The 22,466-nt window shown below is 45.2% G+C and overlaps 1 protein-coding gene across 1 annotated transcript in view; it reads left to right on the top strand.

The window, feature by feature from the left end:
* The window catches only part of CLUH (clustered mitochondria homolog), an 89,521-nt gene extending 67,522 nt beyond the window's left edge, over positions 1 to 21,999 (top strand). Inside the window, exons 17-26 of the mRNA XM_063297110.1 lie at positions 801 to 885; positions 2,425 to 2,578; positions 4,070 to 4,209; positions 6,991 to 7,071; positions 7,218 to 7,343; positions 9,111 to 9,232; positions 10,736 to 10,829; positions 18,409 to 18,543; positions 19,732 to 19,805; positions 20,873 to 21,999. Coding sequence (XP_063153180.1) covers positions 801 to 885; positions 2,425 to 2,578; positions 4,070 to 4,209; positions 6,991 to 7,071; positions 7,218 to 7,343; positions 9,111 to 9,232; positions 10,736 to 10,829; positions 18,409 to 18,543; positions 19,732 to 19,805; positions 20,873 to 21,020 — 1,159 coding nt within the window. The 3' untranslated portion in view covers positions 21,021 to 21,999. The remainder of the gene's footprint in view (positions 1 to 800; positions 886 to 2,424; positions 2,579 to 4,069; positions 4,210 to 6,990; positions 7,072 to 7,217; positions 7,344 to 9,110; positions 9,233 to 10,735; positions 10,830 to 18,408; positions 18,544 to 19,731; positions 19,806 to 20,872) is intronic.
* The last annotated feature ends 467 nt before the right edge of the window (positions 22,000 to 22,466 follow it).

The raw sequence follows: 22,466 nt of genomic DNA, 5'->3' as shown, positions 1-22,466 counted from the left end.
CCACTGGCTTATGACCAGTCCTCACACTTACAACCGTCGCAGCACCCCTGCGGTCATGTGATCACAATTTGGGTGTTCGGCAACCAGTTTGTATTTATGACCGTCGCAGCATCCTGCGGTCATGTGATTGCCATTTTCAACTTTCCCAGCCAGCTTCTGGCAAGCAAAATCAATGGGGAGCTGCATGAGTCACTTAACGACCACATGGTTTGCTTAACGCCCATAGTGATTCACTTAATGACCACCACAAAAAGGTCGTAAAATCCAGTTGGATTTGCTTAATGACTGCTTCACATAGCAACCAAAATTCCAGTCCCAACTGTGGTTGTTAAGTGAGGACTACCTGTACAAATTTTTCAATTTGGCCAAGGTTCTGTTCCAGATGCCACTTTTATGGTGCTGATTTTCTATTCTGCAAAGACCAGGACCTTTTTAGCATTAGCCCCTGAGCTAGACCTAAGCTATTCCCTTCTTCAAACTATTGCCAACACTACTTCTGCTGTGCACTTGAGAGGTGACTGACTTTTTGTTGTTTTTTTCTCTATTAAAAAAATATCTTTTGAGTTAACTGCATGACTGGGGACAGTGGGGCAAGATTGCTTTAGAAACAGGAACCCTCAGGGCTAAAGCTTTATTGGGAAGCTGAAAAAAGCATCCTAGAAAAAGCCAGACCATGTCCATATTGCTGCCAAGAAACATGGATCTCAAGGGAGCATCTTTACTTTACTGAGAATTTCATAGATCCACTTGATCTGTCTAGTTACCTGCTTCCTCTTCCTGACTTCTGTTTCCTTTTGCAGTGAAAGTGTTGACCAAGCAGTAGAAGTATACAACCTACAGAAGATTACCCTGCTGCGGGAGATTTCTCTCAAAACTGGAATCCAGGTGGGGTCAACATGCACAAACCATTGCTATGTTCTCTGCGCCTCACCTCTTCAACATAATTCAGAGGAACATAGTAAGGTGCCATTGCGTCATGCATAGGCTCTCCTTTTCAACCTGCGCATCTTCTCAGTATGCAATTCCCCACCCAGCGTAGTTACTGTCAAAGAGTTTTGAAGTCCACAGGCTGGGGAAGGCTGCCCTTAAACCTTGTCCTTCACATCTGTCTTGGGTGGAGACAGTAATGTGATTTACTATTTATAATTCTTTTATACCAGTCCAATATTAGTGGACTCTAACTGGTGCACAGAACCGGTCAGAAACGTCATAAAATATGACAAGTGGTTAATAACTCAGGAAGGGCCCACAGTCAAATTTTGGCACTTAAGCCTGTTCAGACGCCATCTTCTGGGCCTTCTAGAATAAGAGCATCTTGAGGGCCAGCCACATCTCCAAGGGAAGAATGTTCCCAAGTGCGGGAGCTTTCACTGGAAAGCCCTCAGGTGGAGGTGGGATTCTCAAAAGACCCTTTAGATGCTCAACCTGGGTGGGCAGAATCATCTGTGGCAAGGTAGTCTCAGAAAATAGGCATCTTTGCAGGGCACAGTTGGTCTTCAAGTTATGAACTGTGATGGAGGGAAGCCGGGGCTGCAGTTTAAACTTATGCTTGGTTGCTGAAGGCCTCAGGGTATATGGCTGCTTTGGGGTTGGTGGGAGTATTATGGAATTTTCAGAAGCAAAATGAGAGCCTTAAACTATGCAGAAGTTTAAGACATCTTTCTTCTCCCTCCCCTACACTTTTCTTCCTTAGGCAAAACCTTGGGGAAAAAAACATGCTGCTGAAAATTGGCAGTTTTGCTTTCCAGTTTTGGTGATGTAATTGAAGGTGCTTTGCGGGTAGAAAATAGTTAGCAGGGGCTGGGGGGAATGCAGATTGCTCAGCCCTGCCCTATTCTGGAGAAATGTGAATTGTGTGTCTGTACCTTGAACACCACTTAAAGCCCCAATCAGAATTGTCAAAGAAGGCTAGTTTAATGCACCAAATCCGGGTTTATTTCTAACACTCTCGAGCAGTCGCATGCTGTTTGCCAATTGCATTCATTTGTTAAATTCTTTAAATATATTCCCTGGGTTTGTATATTAAGTAAATCTCCCCATCCTGTCTATTTTAATTCTAATTGGGTTTGCTTAGATAGATATTACATCCTTACAAATATCCTCATAGTAGGTAATACTAGCAATTAATTCAAGATGGAACCCAGATTAGTGCCAAGGGGTAGTGTTTTGTTTTTTCAACACAATGATGCCATGAGATCTATAGAGAAATGAAGGGGAGGCTCACCCCTCGCATTTTCCATAATGACTTGGAGTGAGATGACATTCAGGGCATGATGGGAAATTAAAGCAATTTTAGTTCAGAGCACTGCTATTGTCTGCATCCAGGGCCTGTGTAACTGAAGGTGATCTCCTAGAGGACCCTTCCCCTTGCCTCCTTGTGAACATCAGGAAAGCATAGAAAATTCTGGTTTTTGTGCATTTCAGATCCTGCTGAAAGAATATAACTTTGATAGCCGTCACAAACCAACGTTCACCGAGGAGGACATCCTCAACATCTTCCCTGTTGTGAAACACGTCAACCCCAAAGCATCAGATGCGTTCCACTTCTTCCAGAGTGGGCAGGCAAAAGTTCAACAAGGTGTGAACTCACGATGAAGCATCTTTCAAGGTTGACTTGGGGAAGAAAAAGGCAGTGGTGGGAGAGTGTGGCTGGTGAAATCTGATATTGATTCTCTTTAAAAACGAGTAAGGTACCATTTTCCCCCAAGTTCTATCCCCAGGACATGTAGACTTCAAGAATGCAATTATTTATTTTACAATCACGCTTAAACGTTGTCCATGTGCTAAAGTGGGCGTGTGAAAACTGTGATCTTGCAGATGCTCTGAAATCCAGCATCTCTCATAACTGGAACTGCGGGGAACTGTGCTCAACAGGACTGCAGGTTTCCTATTTCAGATTTGGAACCTCCCACAAAACATCTCAAACTGGAAATATTTCAAACTCAAAACTTGTTTCGCATATGGAACAGGTTGTTTTCACTTTCCTGGAAATGCCGTCATGACCATTCCAAAAATATTTCAGGCTCAAAACAACTCTTATTTCTGGAATGGGCAGAATCAGTAAGGTCAAGTCTGAAATATTTTCAGGCCATTATCTCTCATCCTGATGATGATGATGATGATGATGATGATGATGATGATGATGATGATGATACACAACAACGTGAAATCACAGCTGCCAGTTCTTTGGCTGGTGCTGGCCTTCATTTGCATCGAGTTCTTCCCAAGAACCAAGGATGTCATAATGTATTGGCTTAGTATATGTGCAGATCCAAGCAGTGTGGCCTTTTGTAATGGACAAATGGAAATTTTGTCAATGCGCAGATTTTCTGAGGGCTGTCCAAGGCTTTTTGGTATGGCACACCGTGTGCCGATAACCACTGGGACCACCACGGCCGTTTAAGCCATAATCTTTCAACTTCGATTTTCAGATCTTGATACTTGGTGATCTTCTCCAATTCCTTGTCTTCTATTCTACGATCCCCTGGTATTGCCACATCAATTATTCACACTTCCTTCACTATTATTATTTACACACACACACACACGTTAGTGTCTCTGAAAGATTAGCGCTGGACATGTTGGATAAGAACAATTTTTGGTGTGTAAGCTCTTACGTACTGATAATGAATACATTCCTTTAATAAAGAGAAGCATATTAAATTATTGCTTGCCTCTTCAAAGATGTCTAAACGATCACTTGAATACGAGGAGGTACAATTACAGTCCTAGATGGCAATAATCCTTCGCCCTGAACTAGTGAAAATTTTTAGTTGTTGAGCCTGTATAGCCTGACTGTATCAAAATAAGGGTGAAAAGGAAACCCTTAAACCAGGCTTGCAAGCAACAGATCTCCTCTTTTACGTGCCCCACCGTCATCAGGCAGTTGGTCCATACTATATGTCCACTGCCATAAGGATTAGGAACTTGGGCTTAAAATGAGCAACAGGAAGAACAAAGTGTTGCATTGTAGGAAGATGGATTTGCAACAGACATGGCATTCTGCTCCCTGGCGCATGAGGTTGCTGTCTTAACAGAGGGGAATCTTATTTTCCCTTCTCTCTTCTAGGTTTCTTGAAAGAGGGTTGTGAATTGATCAGTGAAGCCTTAAACCTGTTCAACAACGTCTACGGAGCGATGCACGTGGAGATCTGTGCCTGCCTTCGGCTGTTGGCTCGCCTGAACTACATCATGGGAGATTATTCAGAGGTACAGAGAAACAGGAATCTGAGTCTGCTCAAAGCATCTGCTTGTTCTGCATAATCGTAAGAGCCTTAGCAAATCAAGACAAAAATACATCTGATTGTGCATCCCTGGGAGAGGCTCCCTTCTCTCAGTCCTAATGATGGATTGACTTTCCCAACACCAGTTTTGGTGTTGTTATAAAATGGCAAACTATGTACAGTCCTGGTCACTGCATCTTAAAAAGGGTATTGTAGAGCTGGCAGAGTTGCAGAAAAAGGTAACCAAAATGTTCAAGAAACCAAAGCAGTTTTACTTACAAGAAAATACTACAATGTTGGGCAGAAGGGGGAGTAGCTTAGAAAAATGGGGAATAAGGAGAGACAGGGTAAAACTCCCTAACGTCATGCATGATGTGAAAAATGAGGACAGAGATCAGTTTTTCTCCCTGTCTCACAGTGTTAGATCCACAGAAAGAAAATGTGGAGATTCATGACCAATAAAGGGAAATAGGCTTCATATAATCCAGAGTTAAAATACCGAATTCACTGCCCAAAGGACTAGTGATGGCCACCAATTTAATTGGATCTGAAAGGGAACTCAACAACCTCATTGCAGGTCAGGTTCATGGAGGCTGCCTGTCTCGATGGTTCCTTTACGCCACCTCAAACATCACCCTCCTTTTCATATTTTTGCATTTCCTCGGGAATCTGGTTGGCTGTGCAGGACACAGTCTTCAAACCTTCCTCTATTTTCTCTATAATCTTTGCAACTTCGTAAGACTCTCAACTCCATACAGGTAGACCTCGCTTAACAGCCATTCATTTAACAATGGTTTGAAGATATAGCGGGGCTAAAACAGTTACTTATGACCCGTCCTCAAAGTTACGACTGTCACACCACTCCCACGGTCACGTGATTGCGATTTGTGATCTTCCCAGTCGGCTTCTGACAAGCCAAATCAATAAGGAACCAATGATTTGCTTAACAACCACTGTGATTCGCTTAACAGCTGTAGTAAAAATGGTCATAAAATTGGATCCAGTCATGTGATGCCTCGCTTAATGACCGCATCGCTTAGCGACCAAATTTCTTGTCCCAATTGCCATCATTAAGCAAGGACTACCTGCAGTTTACTCTTTTGTTTTTCCTTCTCTAACTGTTCCAATCATTCTAGTTCCCTGAAAGGAAGATTATTTTTCACTTCTACTTTCGAGGTTGCACGTATCCTCCCTCCCTCCCTCTCTCCTTCCTTGTTCTGAGAGGGAGATCTCCATTTTTGTGGGAAAGTCCAGTAGGAAAAAAAGGGAGGTCATGAGAGGGAGATTTATAAACTCATGCCTGAGTGAAAGAAATCCGTTTGTTTTTTTTTTCTCTCCTAAATTTTTTTTTTTAATGGGCTCATTTGAGGAAGCCAACCTGTGAGAGATTATGGAAAGGAATAGTTTCACCTTCTGTTGTGTGTTTGTCAAACCTGAACTCAAGGGTTGGGTCCAGTCTTCGCTTCAGGAAGGATTCAGCTGAAGTGGGACATGTTTAGAGAAAGACAACTGAGTCCTGTGACAAGAGATTGAAGGGACTAAAGGAATTCTGCCTTGAGAAGGAAAGGCTGAGAGGGAGGGTGATAACCCTCTTCAGATACCTGAAGGGCTGCCAGTCGGAAGACGGTGCCATAATTCTTCTCAGGATCTGAGGCAAATCATAATGGTTTGAAGTTACAGGAAAGCAGATTCCAATTGAACGTTAGGAAAATTGTCTAACACAGTGTTTCTCGACCTCGGCAACTTTAAGCTGTGTGGACTTCAACTCCCAGAATTCCCCAGCCAGTACTGCTGGCTGGGGAATTCTGGGAGTTGAAGTCCACACAGCTTAAAGTTGCCAAGGTCGGGAAACCCTGGTCTAACAATACAAGCAAGTCACCAGTGGAATGGTGGTGGGCTTCACTGGATATGCTTGATCAGAGGCTAGACAACCGTTGCTTGGGAGTGGTTGCATTTGGACTCCTGTGTGGAACAGGGGGTTGGACTTGACGCCTTAAATGGCTTTTTCCAGCTCACCCAGTCAACTCTTAAGGGAGATCTGGCATGTGTTAAACACGAAATGCCCACTTTTTAGCAGAAAACACATATACTGCCAACACAACATGGATTCAGGAGGGTTTATATAAAATCCAACTATAACACCATAAAATTCAACAATATATCTAATTAAAAACAATAATGCTGATTAGCATATAGTTTTAAAAAAACAGGGAAGGCGCCCTCTGAATTTCTGGAGGCAAAGTGTCCTAGGGACAAAGCGTATACTGAAAAATGTGGCCTTTTTGTTCCCCCTGCCCAAATCAGAGTAATGAAGGTGGGATGGGGGAATGTCAACATTCTTAAGTAGGAAACAGTCCCTGAATGGTTCAACGCTGTGCCAAGGAGGCAGTCCTGGAACCATCTAGGCACTAAGCCATTTAGGGCATTTTAGGTAATGATCAGGACTTTCATTTATCCTTGGAAACCTATTGGCAACAGCATCCACAACAGTGGTTTTGTATAACCCCGCTGTATTCTGTACCAGTTGGAGATTTCTGATAATCTCCAAGGGCAGTTCCATGTACGGAGTGTTGCAGTAGTCTATCTAGAAGTGATTAAGACTGGTTTCTGCTCCAGGTAGGGTCACAGCTGGCACACCAGCTAAAGCAACCCCCTCTCAGCCATAGTCTCCACCTGTGTGAAATTGGAGCTTTCTGATAAATGCGAGCCAAAAGAGGGACTCTTCTAGCCTATGTAGTTTTCCACATTACTTTTTCTTCTTTTCCAGGCCTTAAGCAATCAACAGAAAGCGGTGCTAATGAGTGAAAGGGTCCTTGGCATTGAGCATCCCAACACAATCCAAGAATATGTAAGTAGCATCACAAAGGTTGAAGGGCTGGAGGGAAAATCAGGGTTGCCCTCTGTCTCTGTTGTGGCAGATACCTGAACGAGCCGGGCAAGAAGACCCCCTGGTCAACCACTGGATATCTGAGTATCTTTCTCCTGCCTTTACAGATGCATCTTGCTTTGTACTGCTTTGCAAACAGCCAGTTGTCCACAGCACTCAATTTACTGTACCGCGCACGCTACCTCATGCTGTTGGTGTTCGGGGAGGATCACCCAGAGATGGCCCTCTTGGATGTAAGTCACACCGTTAGCTGTCCTGACCCTTTGAAAAATTGCTGCAGTGAAGAAGTTCAGCTTTTCATCTGCATGGAGTTTGTGGTCTCAGGTGGGAAAATTTCCCTCGAGATCTAGGCTGCATTTGCACACATGACTTAAGTTTTGTTTTAACCATGGCTTGTTGAACAAGCCATTGTTGCCTGACTCTTACCAAGCTATTAAGTGTGATTTGCAACCACAGGGGCTAGGCTTACACATGGCAGTAACCCAAATCCAAGTCTACCCACAAACGCAGCTTACAAAAACATTTGCCTTTTAATAGAATTTGTGAGTCGGAAAAGACGTGGCCAGGCTCCTGATTTTTTAGCAGTAGATTGGTCGTCCTTAGTTTTTCTCTTCTCACTCAAAAGTATTTCCTGAAAGGCTAGATATTTAAGATAAGGGATAAAAATACTGAACTAAGACAAGCTCTTCTGCAGATTCTCCAAAGACTACGGATATACCGCATCCAACTGGTAGGAAATTATTTACCCGTTGGTCCACTCGGAATTGGTGGATGGTTTTGAGAGATAAACAGACCCTCCCAGATTTAGCCATCTCTCAAAACCTGCTTCACCCTTAGCTTTCTGCTTTGCCTGACCTGCTTTGGGAAACAAAAATTGTAACTCCCTTGAAGCTGGGAGTGGGTGCTCCAACTTTGACTCAGTACAGTGGTTCGAGACATTCTTTCTCTTAATCGGAGGTGCCAAGCCTGCAAATCCAGAACTGCCTGCGGCCCCTGAACCCTTTTTTGCAGACTCCAAAGACTAAATGTTGTGAGCAGATTGTAATTTTTGATGCAGTGGAAGGGGGAAACCATTAACTAAATAACTGGAGAATAGTCATATTAACTTGATTTTAATTTAATTGTTGAAATGTAAATGAAATTAAATAAAAGGTAGTTTTTCTCCCTGCTGTACGTGTTACTTTTCAGAGCGTGGCCTGTAGCCCCCTCAAAATTTGCACACCTCCTCCTGGAAGTAAACGAATGGAATTAATTCACATAGTCTGCCAAAGCTTCAGTCCAAATACAGGGGATGAGTTCAGATTTCAAGCTATGCCCAAATACAAAGAACATATGATGGCTTAACTGCTAAGACACCAGCTGGGTTCCCATATCACACTGGGTTCACACAGAACACTGAACTACATACGAACCAAATGCACTGGTAGCACAACACACTAAACTCCAGAAAGGCAAACTGTGGAGTCCTTGGTGCTCTCTGAGCTTGGCTGTTTGCTTGCAGACATTTCATGACCCAACTAGGTAAGATCATCAGTGCTAAGCACCATTAGACTCCACTATTAGATGATGTTAGACTAGCACTGATGAGGTTACCTAGTTGGGTCATGAAACGTCTGCAAGCCAACGACTGAGCTCAGGGAGCACCAAGCACTCCACAGTTCAACCCTGAGCTACAGAGATTCTCTTCTAAAAGGCAAACTAAGATTAAGGTATGCATATTTTGCAAATGAAGCAGCTACATCTTTGAACTGACTTGGTTAAGCATGATGTGTAAGCAGAACTTAGAAGTTGGAAAGTATTTGGCTGAAAATAATAGCAGCAGATTGGAAACTCTTTGTTCCATCTTTGATTTTGAGCCCAGAGCTGGTGTTCTGTATGTTAAGAGATGGATTTATTTGGTGGTCCTTTCACCCCTCTGTGATCTGTGTATAGAGGAGACCTACCCTGAGTTGAAAGTTTGCCACTGTTTGGTCTAACTGGCACATGATCTTCATCCCTAGAACAATATTGGCCTGGTCCTTCATGGAGTTATGGAATATGACCTCTCACTGCGATTCCTGGAGAACGCTCTTGTGATCAACTCCAAGTTCCATGGGGCCAAGTCCCTAAAAGTTGCACTGAGGTGAGATTCTTCTTCCCAGTTCTGTCAACAGGTGACAACTGAACATCCATCCCATGCAGAAACTTGTATGAATCTATCTCAGGGTATGCAAGCAATATGTGGAGGTAACAGTGAAACACTGAAGTATTCAAGGACACTTGTTTGTTCAAACCAGTGTTCTCAACCTTGGCAACTTGAAGGTGCGTGGACTTCAACTCCCAAAATTCCCCAGCCAGCATGGAGTTGAAGTCCACACATCTTCAAGTTGCCAAGGTTGAGAACACTGGTTCAAACATTCACACACACACACACACACACACACACAGTCGCTTCAACAAAATGCTGCAGGGTAGGATGTTCCTGCTATAGATGCCAATACTCTCATTCCATTTGGAACCCCTTCCTCCTAAACAAATCTGTATTTCCCTAAACCTTAAAGGGGAACCAAAGTTTTCTCTTTATATATGCCTGTAGGAAATGCTGCAGAAGTCAAGGGTTGCATGTGATCCCCCCCAATTTGCATGCAACCCCTAAGACCTTCTCCAAACATGCCAACCAGTTGCAATTTTTAATGCAATGGAAGCAGAAAAAGTAAAATACACAGAGAGTAATCAGTGTGTTTAATTTAGTCAAGTTCAGTTTTTCCTAACCCTGGCCACTTTCTGGAGTTCAGCCTTGGTGCGCTACTCATGAACCGTATTTCCACCCCACCCTCCCAAAGTTGCCTCTTCCTAGAAAAGGAGGTTTTTTTAATTACTGGAGATTAGAGGAAGATGATGTCATCCTTATCTCACCTGGTTTTTTAAAAGCAGTCTTTAATAAAATTATTGTATGTTGACCTGCTGCAAAGGAAATCAGTTTCCAGCGTCAAATTTATATGGGATGGTAGACAGTATCTGAAAGAGCTGTTTCACCTTCTGGTGTGGTTTGAGATTGGCGATGTCCACCACAGGTATTTTGTAAGAGCGCCCTTTATATATGCTGTCAAAAGTCCAGGTATCTCCAGGTCAAAAAGCTTGCCTAGCACTCTCATTTTCACATTAAGTCCAGTCGTGTCCGACTCCACGGGGCGGTGCTCATCTCCATTTCAAAGCCGAAGAGCCGGCGTTTGTCCGTAGACACTTCCATGGTCATGTGGCCGGCATGACTGAATGGAACGCCGTTACCTTCCCGCCGAAGCGGTACCTATTAATCGACTCACATTGGCATGTTTTCGAACTGCTAGGTTGGCAGGAGCTGGGACTAGCAATGGGAGCTCACCCCGTCATGCGGATTCGAACCGCCGACCTTCTGATCGGCAAGCTCAGCAGCTCAGCGGTTTAACCCACAGCGCCACTGCGTCCTCAGCACTCTCATAGATGGTTAAAAGATTAGAGAGGGGAGGGCCTAGGGAGGCTAAGAATCCACTCATCCCCCCCCAGGCAACTGCACTTCGCATTGTCTCAGGCACACATACCCGCACACTTTTCTTCCAGTGATGCACAGAAACTTTTTCCCATCTTCTGTTCTTTATCCTCCTTCCAGCCATCACTTGGTAGCCCGTGTATATGAGAGTAAGGCTGAATTTCGGTCAGCTCTGCAGCACGAGAAAGAAGGCTACACAATTTATAAAAATCAGGTTGGATTTTTTTTTGTATTCCTTGCTTGGCTTAATATAGTGAGTGTCTTCAATCTTTCAGTACAGATCTGCAGATTAATATGTAATATAAAAAATGTAATTTGAAACTGGTTGTTCTACCGAGCATTCACAAAGAGGCAAGGCCCGGTTATAGAATGTTCACTATCAGTGTAATTTCTGGGGAAAACACAGGGGATTGGGGTGTGCAAAATGGAAGATGTTTCAGAGATAGAAGGTTGTGTTTTTTTAGGGGTTTTTTTCCTCCTGTTGGAACATTTTGAGTTGGGTGTGTTACAAAGGAACTAAACACAAAATAGCTTCAGTATTTTATATTCCAACTGAATAAAACTCAAGATGTTTCAGGTGTTCCATCCATAAGAAACAATGGAACTTAAAACAAGCATCTTATTCCCTTGTTCTTCACCCCAGGGCCGTAGGACTTGCTAAGGGGTTAGGCCATGCCGACTGCCACTTGCCACCTGACCTGGAGAACAGTTGGTGTAGGGAATGTAATGATTGCCTAAACCCAAATACTCAGTCTCACAAGCTCGGGCTTAAAGATAACTGATTTATTAAAGGAATAGTATGCAAATACAGAGAAAGCTGAGAATGAGCAAAAGCGCGCCAAATACAAACTTAAAAGCCTTGCTTGTGAGCAGGTCCCGCCCCGTCGCCCGTCAGGACGCTCCCCCTCCCAGGTGCTGGAAGCCGTTAGACGCGCCTGGGAAAGTAACCTTGAACAGGAGCGCAAACCCAAACATGCATTCCAAGCCCTCAAAACAAGAGAGGGCGAAAGAATGGAAAAACCCCGGGTGAAAGAACACGGAACAGAGAATGACATGTGAAACGTTACAATGTTAACCATACATTAGAATGAGAACATGACATATTGCCCCCCCAAAAGAAATTAGGGAGCCGGTTTGTTAGGATAGGCAGAGTGAAATTGGGCTACCAGACGAGGAGAATGCACGTCTGGAGCAGCAACCCATTCAGGATGAGGGAAATGTTTCCAGCGGATGAGGTATTGCAGAGTGGAGCGCTGGCGTCGGGAATCAAGGATAGATGCCACCTCGAAGTGTTGCTGGTTGTCAATCATGAGGGGAGGTGGAGGAATGGGCTGCGGATGCCAACGGTCCGACGACAGGCAGGGTTTGAGTAAACTACAATGGAAAACAGGATGCAAACGTTTAAGGTTGTGAGGTAAATCAAGTTTAAACGTAACAGGGTTGAGTTGAGCAACAATTGGAAAAGGACCGACAAATTTAGGACCAAGTTTTTTAGAGGGTTGTGGGGACTTGATAAACTTAGTTGACAAGTAGACTTTATCTCCGACAGCAAAAGATGGTTCCGGGGAACGCTTTGCATCTGCATGGCGTTTGTAGGTAGCTTGGGCATGGTGGAGAGCGAGTAGAATATTAGACCATGAGTCCTTGAGAGAGTCTGCCCAGTCAGCGAGGGTGGCTGGGAGCGGTTGAGGATGAGGAAGTTCAGGAATCGGAACGAATTCACGTCCAAAAACTGTTTTAAAGGGAACTTGACCAGTGGTTTGATGGATGGAATTGTTGTAAGCGACCTCAGCAAATGGGAGTAGATCGACCCAGTTGTCTTGCTGGTAGTTAACAAAAGCTCTGAGGTATTGTTCCAATGTAGAATTAACCGCCTCTGTAGATCCGTCCGTTTCCGGATGCCAGGCGGTAGAAAGCGATTGTTTTGTACCCAAAAGTTTCAAAAATGCCCGCCAAAATTGTGACGTAAATTGTGTGCCTTTGTCACTCACCAAACGGGCGGGGATACCGTGGAGGCGGTACACGTGGATGAGGAAGAGGCGTGCCAGCTGTTGTGCGGTGGGGATAGAAGCGCATGGGATAAAGTGGGCTTGTTTGGAGAAAAAGTCTTTGACGACCCAAATGACAGTTTTGCGTTGACTAGGGGGTAGATCAACGATAAAATCCATGGAGATATCCTGCCAAGGGACAGATGGAGTGGCCACAGGTTGAAGGAGACCCTGGGGCTTGCCCGGTTTGCGCTTTATCGCCGCACATACAGGGCACGCAGTGACATATTCCTTCAAGTCTTTGAGTAAAGTTGGCCACCAGAATTGGCGGCGAACGAGGTGCAAAGTTTTCACGTAGCCGAAATGCCCAGCTAGCTTGTCATCGTGGCAGCGCTGGAGTATGGTTTTTCGCATTGATTCGGGTACATAGAGACGATCGTTGCGCCAGGCAAGATCATCGGTGAAAGTTAAAATGTGTCTATTGGCTTGCAACCAAGTATCTGTTTTAAGGTGGGAGAGCAACTGTTGTTGCAAATCGGAGGGAATTGACAAGGGAGGCGGGCGGCTGGAAGGCGGAGCGGCTGGAGGCGGAGTTGATTGCGCTCGGGTCTGGCTGCGAGTCACCGCTGCCAAACCTAATTGTTTGTCGGTCCAGACTGTGCCTTGGACCGTTGGCCCTGGGCCAGCATCTTGGGGTCTGCGCGAGAGTGCATCAGCTAAGAAATTTTTTCTGCCTGGTATAAATTTAAGGGTGAAGTCAAAGCGGTTGAAAAACTCAGCCCAGCGCAGCTGTTTGGGACTGAGTTTTCGACTGGTGCTTAAAGCTTCCAGATTTTTATGGTCAGTCCAGACTTCAAAAGGGTTTGAAGTGCCTTCCAATAGGTGTCGCCACGTCTCTAACGCTGTTTTTACAGCAAACGCCTCCTTTTCCCAAACATGCCATCTTCTCTCTGTTTCCGTGAATTTGCGAGAGAGGTAGGCACAGGGTTTTAAAGCGCCAGATTGGTCAGCTTGTAATAGAATTGCTCCTATGGAAAAATCAGAAGCATCGACTTGTACCACGAAGGGTTTAGAGGGGTTTGGATGCTGTAAAATCGGTTCTGTGGTAAAGATTTGTTTCAGCGCTTCAAACGCTTGCTGACAGGCGGGAGTCCATTTAAGGAGCGCGCCTGGGTTCTTTGAACGTCGCGTATCCCCCTGTCCTTTAGTTTTTAACAGTTCAGTAAGGGGGAGGGCGATTTCCGCAAAATTTTGGGCGAATGTTCGATAGAAATTAGAGAATCCAAGGAAACTCTGTAATTGTCTCCTGGTACGGGGAGGTTCCCATGCCACGATGGCTTCTACTTTTGCAGGGTCCATTTCAATGCCCTGAGCTGAAATCCGGTACCCTAGGTAATCAATTTGCGACTGATGAAAGGCACATTTTGACAGTTTTGCATACAGCTGTGCTTTTTGCAATTTAGCTAGTACCTGACGCACCAGGTGGATATGTTCTGACATGGTTTCAGTATAAATCAATACATCATCCAAATATACCAGTACCCCTTTAAATAGGTGGTCATGCAAGACCTCATTGATTAGTTGCATAAAAACCCCAGGTGCCCCAGATAACCCGAATGGTAAGACTTTATATTGGAAAGCTCCAAGAGGACAGTTGAACGCTGTCTTCCACTCATCCCCTTCCCTTATGCGAATGCGAAAGTAGGCTTCTCTCAAATCTAGTTTTGAAAAGATTTTGCCTCTGGCCAGATGTGATAACATATCTTTGATCAGGGGCAAAGGATATTTATTTAATATTGAGACCGCATTGAGCCCGCGGAAATCGGTACACAGCCTTAATGACCCATCCTTTTTTGGCCTGAATAGGACAGGCGCTCCTACCGGGGAATTTGCCGGCTCAATGAAACCTCTAGCTAGATTTTTGTCAATGAACTCCCTTAGCGTGGTAAGCTCTTTGGGAGACATGGGGTATATTTTTGGGTGAGGCAATTTTACATTTGGTAAAAACTCAATGGCACAGTCCGTTTTTCGGTGGGGTGGCAAGCGATCTGCTTCCTTTTCCCCAAATACTTCAGCAAAATCTTGGTACTGATTGGGTAGCCCCTCAAGAGGTTGAAGCGTTTGCACAGTGGTATACGCTACCCCACCACCCTCCATGTCCTCCAGTAGGTCCTTTTCGGGTACTTTGTAAAATCCATCTGCAAACGTCACAGTTCTATGCAGCCAGTTGATAAAAGGGTTTTGCTTCACAAACCAAGGCATCCCCAAGATTACCAGAGGACCCCCCACTGGAGCTACCACAAATGGCAGCTTTTCCTGATGGGAGCCCATCTGCAAGGCGACCAGTCCCGTGGAAAGATTGACTGCCTTCCCTCCCGCCATAGTTCCATCCAATTGGGTGAAAATCATGGGTCTTGGCAAAGGGAACGTGGGCAGTTCCAGAGCCGCTACGACATCAGGGTGCATCAGGGAACGGGAGCAACCCGAGTCTAGCATGGCCCACACTTCCACCGTTTTGGTTTTTGAGCTTAGTTTAACTTTAACAGTCAGTGTGGGGAAGTTTCCACTCACCGAATCATGGTTACGCCCGGTTTCTTCCACCTGCCCTAGGGCGCCCTTCAGGGCAGGTGGTAGGCTTTTCCCGCCGGCTGCTCGAATTGCAACTCTTCCTCCTCTTCACCGAAGGGAAGGTCTGGGGGGTCCAGTTCCGCGAGGGCTGCCTTCAGTTTTCGCGGTGGAGCAGGAGCAGGCGTCTTTACCGTGGGTTTCGTCTGTCGTTCCTCTGGACGGCGTCTTGGGCACGAAGTGGCTCGATGTCCTTCTTTCCCACATCTGAGGCACTGACCCTTGGAGAACCGTTGCTCCCTCTCTTCTTCCCAGGTTTTTGGTTTGGGGCGGCTGGCAAGTCCAGATGTGCGCGCCCCTCTAGCGAGACGTGTTTGTCGAAGCTCCTTGGTATGGGCATAGGTTCGTAGGGCATTTTCTGCGCTTCCCGCCAACTGAATCCACCCATATAGCGTTTTGGGATCGTCTCTGCCTAGCGCCCATCGAAGGATTTCGGGTTCTAGCCCCTGCTTGAACAATTCGATGATTGTTGGCTCAGACCAGTCTTCCACTTTTCCTGCTAAAGCTTTAAACTCCAACGCATATTTAGCAACTGAGAGGGACCCTTGGTAGAGTTTGCGCAGGTCATTTTTGGCCGTTTCTTGAGCTAGGGGGTCTTCGAAATGCTCCTTGAGTGCCCACAAAAATTCATCAAAGTCCTCTAACTCAGTTGCCTCAGCTTGGCATAGTTGCACATACCAATCTGCTGCCCTTCCTCTCAGCTTGTTGGCAATGAAATTGACCTTGCCGTGTTCAGACTGAAAGTTCCGACCCCAATCTTCTATATAATGCTTGGCATTCGTAATAAAGAAGGAGAGCGTTGCGGGATCCCCATCAAACTTCACTCCAAATGGTGGGAAGGTTCTTGCCGGCTCAGCTGGCTGTGGCGGTGCCGCGAATGACAGCGTACGCCGAGCCCCCACAGGTAGTCGATCCCTAGGGGGTCTTGCCTCTCGCTCTCCCCTTTGATGGGCTGATCGAGTCTTACTTCTCCCCCGGGTCGACAGGGTGCTGTGCCTGGGGTACTGTGACGGCTCTTCCTCCCAATCCTCCGGGGTGGGCTCTGCCCCTCTGGGCTGATCCTCTCTGGGTAGATCCTTGAGGATCGTCACTATTAAATCCATTTTATCTTCCAATGCCCTCATACGGGCCGGAGTGACCGGCTCCTCCTGGGGTTGGTTGGTTATCACCACCTTTGGTGACAAGGGGACTTCGTGCTCCCAGGCCAATTGGGGAGACCCCCTCCCCGTGGTTCTTTCCATAACAGATCTCTGTTCACTCCTAAGACTCTCCTGTATGGATGTTAGCAGCTCGTCCAATTGGGTATCTCGCAACTCCCGACGTGCTGCTCTTTGCGCTCTCGAGGTTAGCGCTGGCCGGCTTTTGGCCACCTCCCGCTCTTCTTCGCCTCCCTCACTTACGCGAAATTGAGGTTCTGTCATCGCTGGCGTTCCCTCTTATCCAAGGATTGGATGGGGCCAGCGGAAAATGGACAAAGAAATGATTCTCAGCTTTATGTAATGATTGCCTAAACCCAAATACTCAGTCTCACAAGCTCGGGCTTAAAGATAACTGATTTATTAAAGGAATAGTATGCAAATACAGAGAAAGCTGAGAATGAGCAAAAGCGCGCCAAATACAAACTTAAAAGCCTTGCTTGTGAGCAGGTCCCGCCCCGTCGCCCGTCAGGACGCTCCCCCTCCCAGGTGCTGGAAGCCGTTAGACGCGCCTGGGAAAGTAACCTTGAACAGGAGCGCAAACCCAAACATGCATTCCAAGCCCTCAAAACAAGAGAGGGCGAAAGAATGGAAAAACCCCGGGTGAAAGAACACGGAACAGAGAATGACATGTGAAACGTTACAATGTTAACCATACATTAGAATGAGAACATGACATGGAATTATTTCTAATTTTAACAAAATAATCAAAACATTCCCGTAAGTAATAATGGAGGTAAATACTTCTTAAGAGAATTTTATCTATTTATTTAGGCACACAGCTTTTTTTTTTTTTTTTTGCTTTCCTGATAAGCACACGCTCAGCAAAAATGATTGTATTGTTGTTACCCTGCTGTAGCTTACCTTGCATGTGTAACATTAACTTTACAGCAGCCCCAAATTCTTACTAGTACGGCAGGTTGCAATTGCCAAGCTCTGCAAAACAGCAAAACCTGCATTTAACTGCATCGGAAAGCTCAACTTCCATAAAAAGACTTGCGTAGAGTGCAACATACACCAGAATTCGTCAGTCAAACCCACATAAAGGTTTTGCTGCTTTAAATGCATTTTTAAAGCTCAACAGCCATAGGACAGAAGAAGATGAACAAATTCACACATATGTACGCACTAAAGTTCTACAAGCCAACCCAGACAATATAGGAGCCATCCATTCCAGCCACGGTCAGCCAGTTGAGGCAAGAGAGCAGACTCCATGGTGGCTCTTGAGCCATGCTCCATCTGCTGCATTAACGGTTGCTTTGTCCCAGCAGTCCAGCCCAAACCATCCCTGACATCAACCCATCCTGGCTAGACTGGAAAAAAGATTAAACCTAGCTCACTTAGAAGCCACGAAAAGTCTCTTCCCTGGGAACAATCTGGAATACTCCAAACAATGCCAATTAAAGTGGCCAAGTTTCTTTCAGCTCGTTTTGTTTTGAGCTTGGAACACCTGAAACAGATGTATTTGGGCCTGAATAATTTTGCACACCCTTGGCCAAAGGCCTTGGGACACCTCTGGTTGAGGAGCTGGGAATTGATCTCCAGGCATGTTGGATGTCAGGTGGCGAAGGTCCAGAACAAATATGTAGTTACAACTTGTTCAGATGTTATAATCTGTTGACAGCATATTTTCTAAGTGAGTAGGATTTCTTACGCTTTAAGGCTGTTCTTTGCATTTTTAAAAACTTCTTTAAAGAAATCAGACAGACATTTCCCAAAATGTACTTTCTTCCTGCTGTACCGTACTGAAGTGTTAACAGTTAGACAAACTGGAGATCTATCAGAGGCTATTAAGCTCTGAAGAATATATGGAAACTCCATATTCAGAAACGTTTTGTCCCTGCTGCTGTTTTACGAGTGCAGCTGCAGACAAGTTAGCCATTGTACCTAGTTAGCCACTGAGTGGAAAAGAAGCTGCTCTGAAGGCATAGCAGTAGGTTTCCTCTTAATTGCTATTTGATGCATACGTGTCTTTTGTGGCTAGCTTGGCGAGCATCATGAGAAGACCAAAGACAGCTCGGAGTACTTGAAATATTTGACTCAGCAGGCTGTGGCCCTTCAACGCACAATGAATGAGATCTACAAAAATGGATCCAATGCCAACATTATGCCCTTGAAAGTGAGTTATTTTTATTTATTTTATTTATTACTCAAATTTAGCCACCCCCCATCTGCCTCAAAAGAGGGAGTTACTGAAAGTTATCCCCTACCAGGGATGTTGGAGCTGGACCGGCCCATCTCCACTCTTCCTCTCCCATTTTTCAGAGTGAAGAGGCCAGTCTAGTTTTGGAAAGTAAGCTGTATAATGTACTTCAGTGTGCTTGTTCAGTCCATTCTCTAGCACTGTTACAGAGGGCCTTTTTTTTTAGCTGGAAGAGCCCATGTTGGTTGCAGCCCCTTCTTGGCCGGCCTCACCCATGAGTCACATTGCGCTTAAAGGTGTTGGCCAATGACATCTGGTCCCTAGAGCCCCTCAGTATTGCAACACCAACATTTGGGGGCAGGATGTTACTTTTCAGTCGCATCATTTTCACTTGGGTGGGGGGAAATGAAATAAAAACTAAGATGCACGAAGCTTCTTAGACATAGCATTTCACATCTATTTTGTCTTAACCATTCCCAGTGCAAAAAAAAAAAAAAACCAATGGGGCCCCAGATTTATGCCCTGCCTTTGTGGAAACATTACTACTTGCACACTGCAACTTTTGGAGGGAAAGGGAGAAATGTCTACCTCTCAGCTGAAAGATGCTGCAGATAGATTAGCCAGTTTGTTGGCAGAGCAGGGACTTGAACCCAGGTCCCTTCCCCAAAACAAAACCTGTTCCGTGCCTTTATGTATTTACGAAGCATTAGAGGAGATAAAAATGGCTGGCCAACTTGGTCGAATACCAGGCAGAAGAGCGGAAGGAGGAAGCAGCAGCCGTCAACTGCTGAAATCCAGGGTCTAGAAAAAAGTGGGTAGGAGTAACATCAGCAGGTCTGGCTCACTATTGAGCCCATCATCCATTCAGTAGGGCTTTTGCTAGCCTGCTTACGGTTGCCCTGCTGTTCTTCCTGTTCAGCCCAACCTGACAGGCCCCTGGAAGGAGCAAGTCCTTAAAAGATTCCATCCTTACTTGAGTCTTCCATCCCTGGGTAAAAGAATGATATCCAGGCTATGCGATTGGCATGCCCAACTTTTATTCTGTTTGAATTTTTCAAAACTAAAAGGGAACTTGAAAAGAAGCAAGTTTCTTGACTTTGTTGGAGGGATTTGGGTTGTTTTCTTTCTTAATGTGGCACTAAACTCATCTTCTTCACTTCCTAGTTCACAGCTCCCAGCATGGCCAGTGTCTTAGAGCAGCTGAACATTATCAATGGAATTCTCTTTATTCCGCTAAGGTAAAGAGAGCAGAACCTTGCCCCCTCCTGTCGCTTTACTTCAGGCCCACCAGCAGGAGTGGTCCTCCTGAGACACTTTTAAGGGGAGACTTCCAAAACGTTTGCAAGTTGTATGTAAAGAGGGGACCCACAGAAGGAGAAATCAGTGGTCCAATTTTTTTTCGTAGTTCTGCAGGGCCTGGCATGCTTTGCTGCTTGAGTTTTGCCTTAAAACTTTCTCCCTGCCCCTTCAGCTTCTCCTCAAAAAATCCCTTGTCCTGCATCTGCTTTCAGCAGGAAGCCAAAGTGGTCTTTTAAACTTTATTCCTAACTTGTAAACTGCAGTAGAAGACCACTCCCAGGATGTTGTTGAATGTATCATTTAAAAAAAGAAACAAATCTTGGGGTTTTTTTTTAAATACACACACACACACACATGCACAAAATTCTGGTATTGGATATTGATTTGCTACCATGATTAACAACATTTTTTATGAGTTTTAAGATACATGACCCCATCAGACTTACAGGTAGTCCTTGCTTAATGACCACAACTGGGACTGGAATTTTGGTTGCTAAGTGGTCATTAAGTGAATCCGACCTGATTTTTACAATTTTTTTTGCAGCGGTCATTAAGCAAATCACTATGGGCATTAAGCAAAACATATGGTCGTTAAGCAAATCACACAGTTCCCTGTGGTGATGCTGCAACGGTCATGTGAGTTCCATTTTTTTTCAGCACCGTCGTAAGTCCAAACTGTCACTAATGGTTGTTAAGCGAGGACTACCTGTATTTGTCCATTTAGCCCAGTATCACTTGCCTAAAACCCCGGAGAAGACCATCACTTGCATCTTTCAGCAGGAAGTGCCCAAATTGGCCCTGGGAACCTTCTGTATTTCAAGCTGATGGTCTTCCTGCTCAAAAATGTACCCTCAAGTTTCCTGCTTTAAGAAAGGAAGATGGCCTACCCCCTTTTTGTCCACCAAGTCCAAAATCATCCATCTTCATTCCAAAATCGCATCTGAGTTCTCCCCCAACAGCCTCCCACAGTCCGAACGATCCCTTATTCTTCCTTCTCTTTCCACAGCCAAAAAGATTTAGAGAGCCTTAAGGCCGAGGTACAGAGACGGCAGCAGCTGCAAGAGGCCTTCAGGAGCAGTGACCAGCCAGAGACAGAAGAAAAAAAACCCGAGGAGGATGTCCAAAGCCAGCCTGTCCACCCCAGCACCCCTTAGCTTGAAGAGCGTTCTAGTTAACTGGTCCTCACGACAGAATCTGCCCCAGGTGGCTCAGCCTCACCCTGGGACAACTTTGGCAATGTTGTTTGTTTCGGGGGGGGGGGGTTGTTTTGTTTGTGTTTAATTTGCACTGGTACAATGAATACACAATGCAAAAGAACGAAATTTTGAGAAATGAAGTTTGCCTGTCTAGACTGCCGTAAGCAGGCATCCCAGATGGAGTGGAACAGCAGCCGCCCATGCCCAAATGGCCTAACTAGACTGGGAGATGTAGACTAAGGATGCCACATCGAGGTGGGACGGGGTAGAAGAGGGGTGAGAGGTGTATGTTGCGCGTATGTGTGTGTGTGTGTATCATCCATCCATTTCTACTGTGTACATAAGAGATTTAATTCCAAGTGAGGGATAATAATATTTCTCAGGTCATTTTTATGTTGACTTTAAAAGGACATTTAACTTTGCAAAATGAAATTTTGGTCACCGCCCCACCACTACTGATTTTAACGTTTTTTTTTCTTCCTCCCTTCTTCCTGCCTTTAAACCTCAGCCCCTTACACTGTCTAGGTGTGTGCAACACTATAAATATATATTAAATATAAATTCAGCCATATTTTTATCTGAATATTGATTTTTTTAAAGAGACCCAAATGGATTTGGTACTGAAGAGACAAATTTTTAAGGCACAACCTTTTTTTCCCTTCCCATGCTTAGGAGAAAGCCGCTGGATTCCTTTCAGGTGCCACATTTTAGCTTCATGGGGGGGGCAAAAGGGGGAGTATTGTTCTTTTGCGACTTGTCACATCCCAGGAAAAAAAGAGTGCCTAAATAAATTCCTTCTGGTACACACAAGATGGAATAAGATAAAACATCCCAAAGAAAGCAAGCTGGAAAGTTAAAAGCCACTTTCGACACTGTTTGATCAAAGGTGTCTCCCCCTCACCCCACTCCCTCCACCCCAGCATTTGCAAGTGAATGGTAAAAGGGATCCAGAGTGATGGGAATGAGAATTGCCATGGAGCTCCAGGGGTTGGGAGGTGCTGACCATATTCTTGCGGCACCCCTGAAATCTGTCACTCCCCATCACCGCCACTGTCCCACCCCACCTGTCTCTTGGGTAATCCTCAGTGCCTGTGCGCTTCCCCCCATTCCAGAGGGGGAAGGATGTGCACAAAGAGAAGCCCACTTGTCAGAGCATCCTTGGAACTTGCGGGGGGGGGGGGGGGGAGAGAGAGGCAGTCTAGTTGAGCACATACAACCGAGATTGCCATCAATGAAAAAAACTGCCCCAGCAGCAGAATCAAATCAATGTCTCTTATTTTTAAGGTTTATCTGTGAATGTATTAAAACCAAGAATCATGAACCTAAGCTGCATCTGCTTTCATTTCTCCTCTTTCTGCTTTCTCTCCATGTGAAGCTACATATTTCATTGGGTAAAAAACACAG

The sequence above is a fragment of the Candoia aspera genome, chromosome 1 (assembly GCF_035149785.1).
Source record: "Candoia aspera isolate rCanAsp1 chromosome 1, rCanAsp1.hap2, whole genome shotgun sequence".
In the NCBI taxonomy this organism is placed as follows: Eukaryota; Metazoa; Chordata; class Lepidosauria; order Squamata; family Boidae; genus Candoia; species Candoia aspera.
The sequence above is the reverse complement of the archived record's forward strand: the minus strand, read 5'-3'. Positions and strand labels throughout refer to the sequence as shown.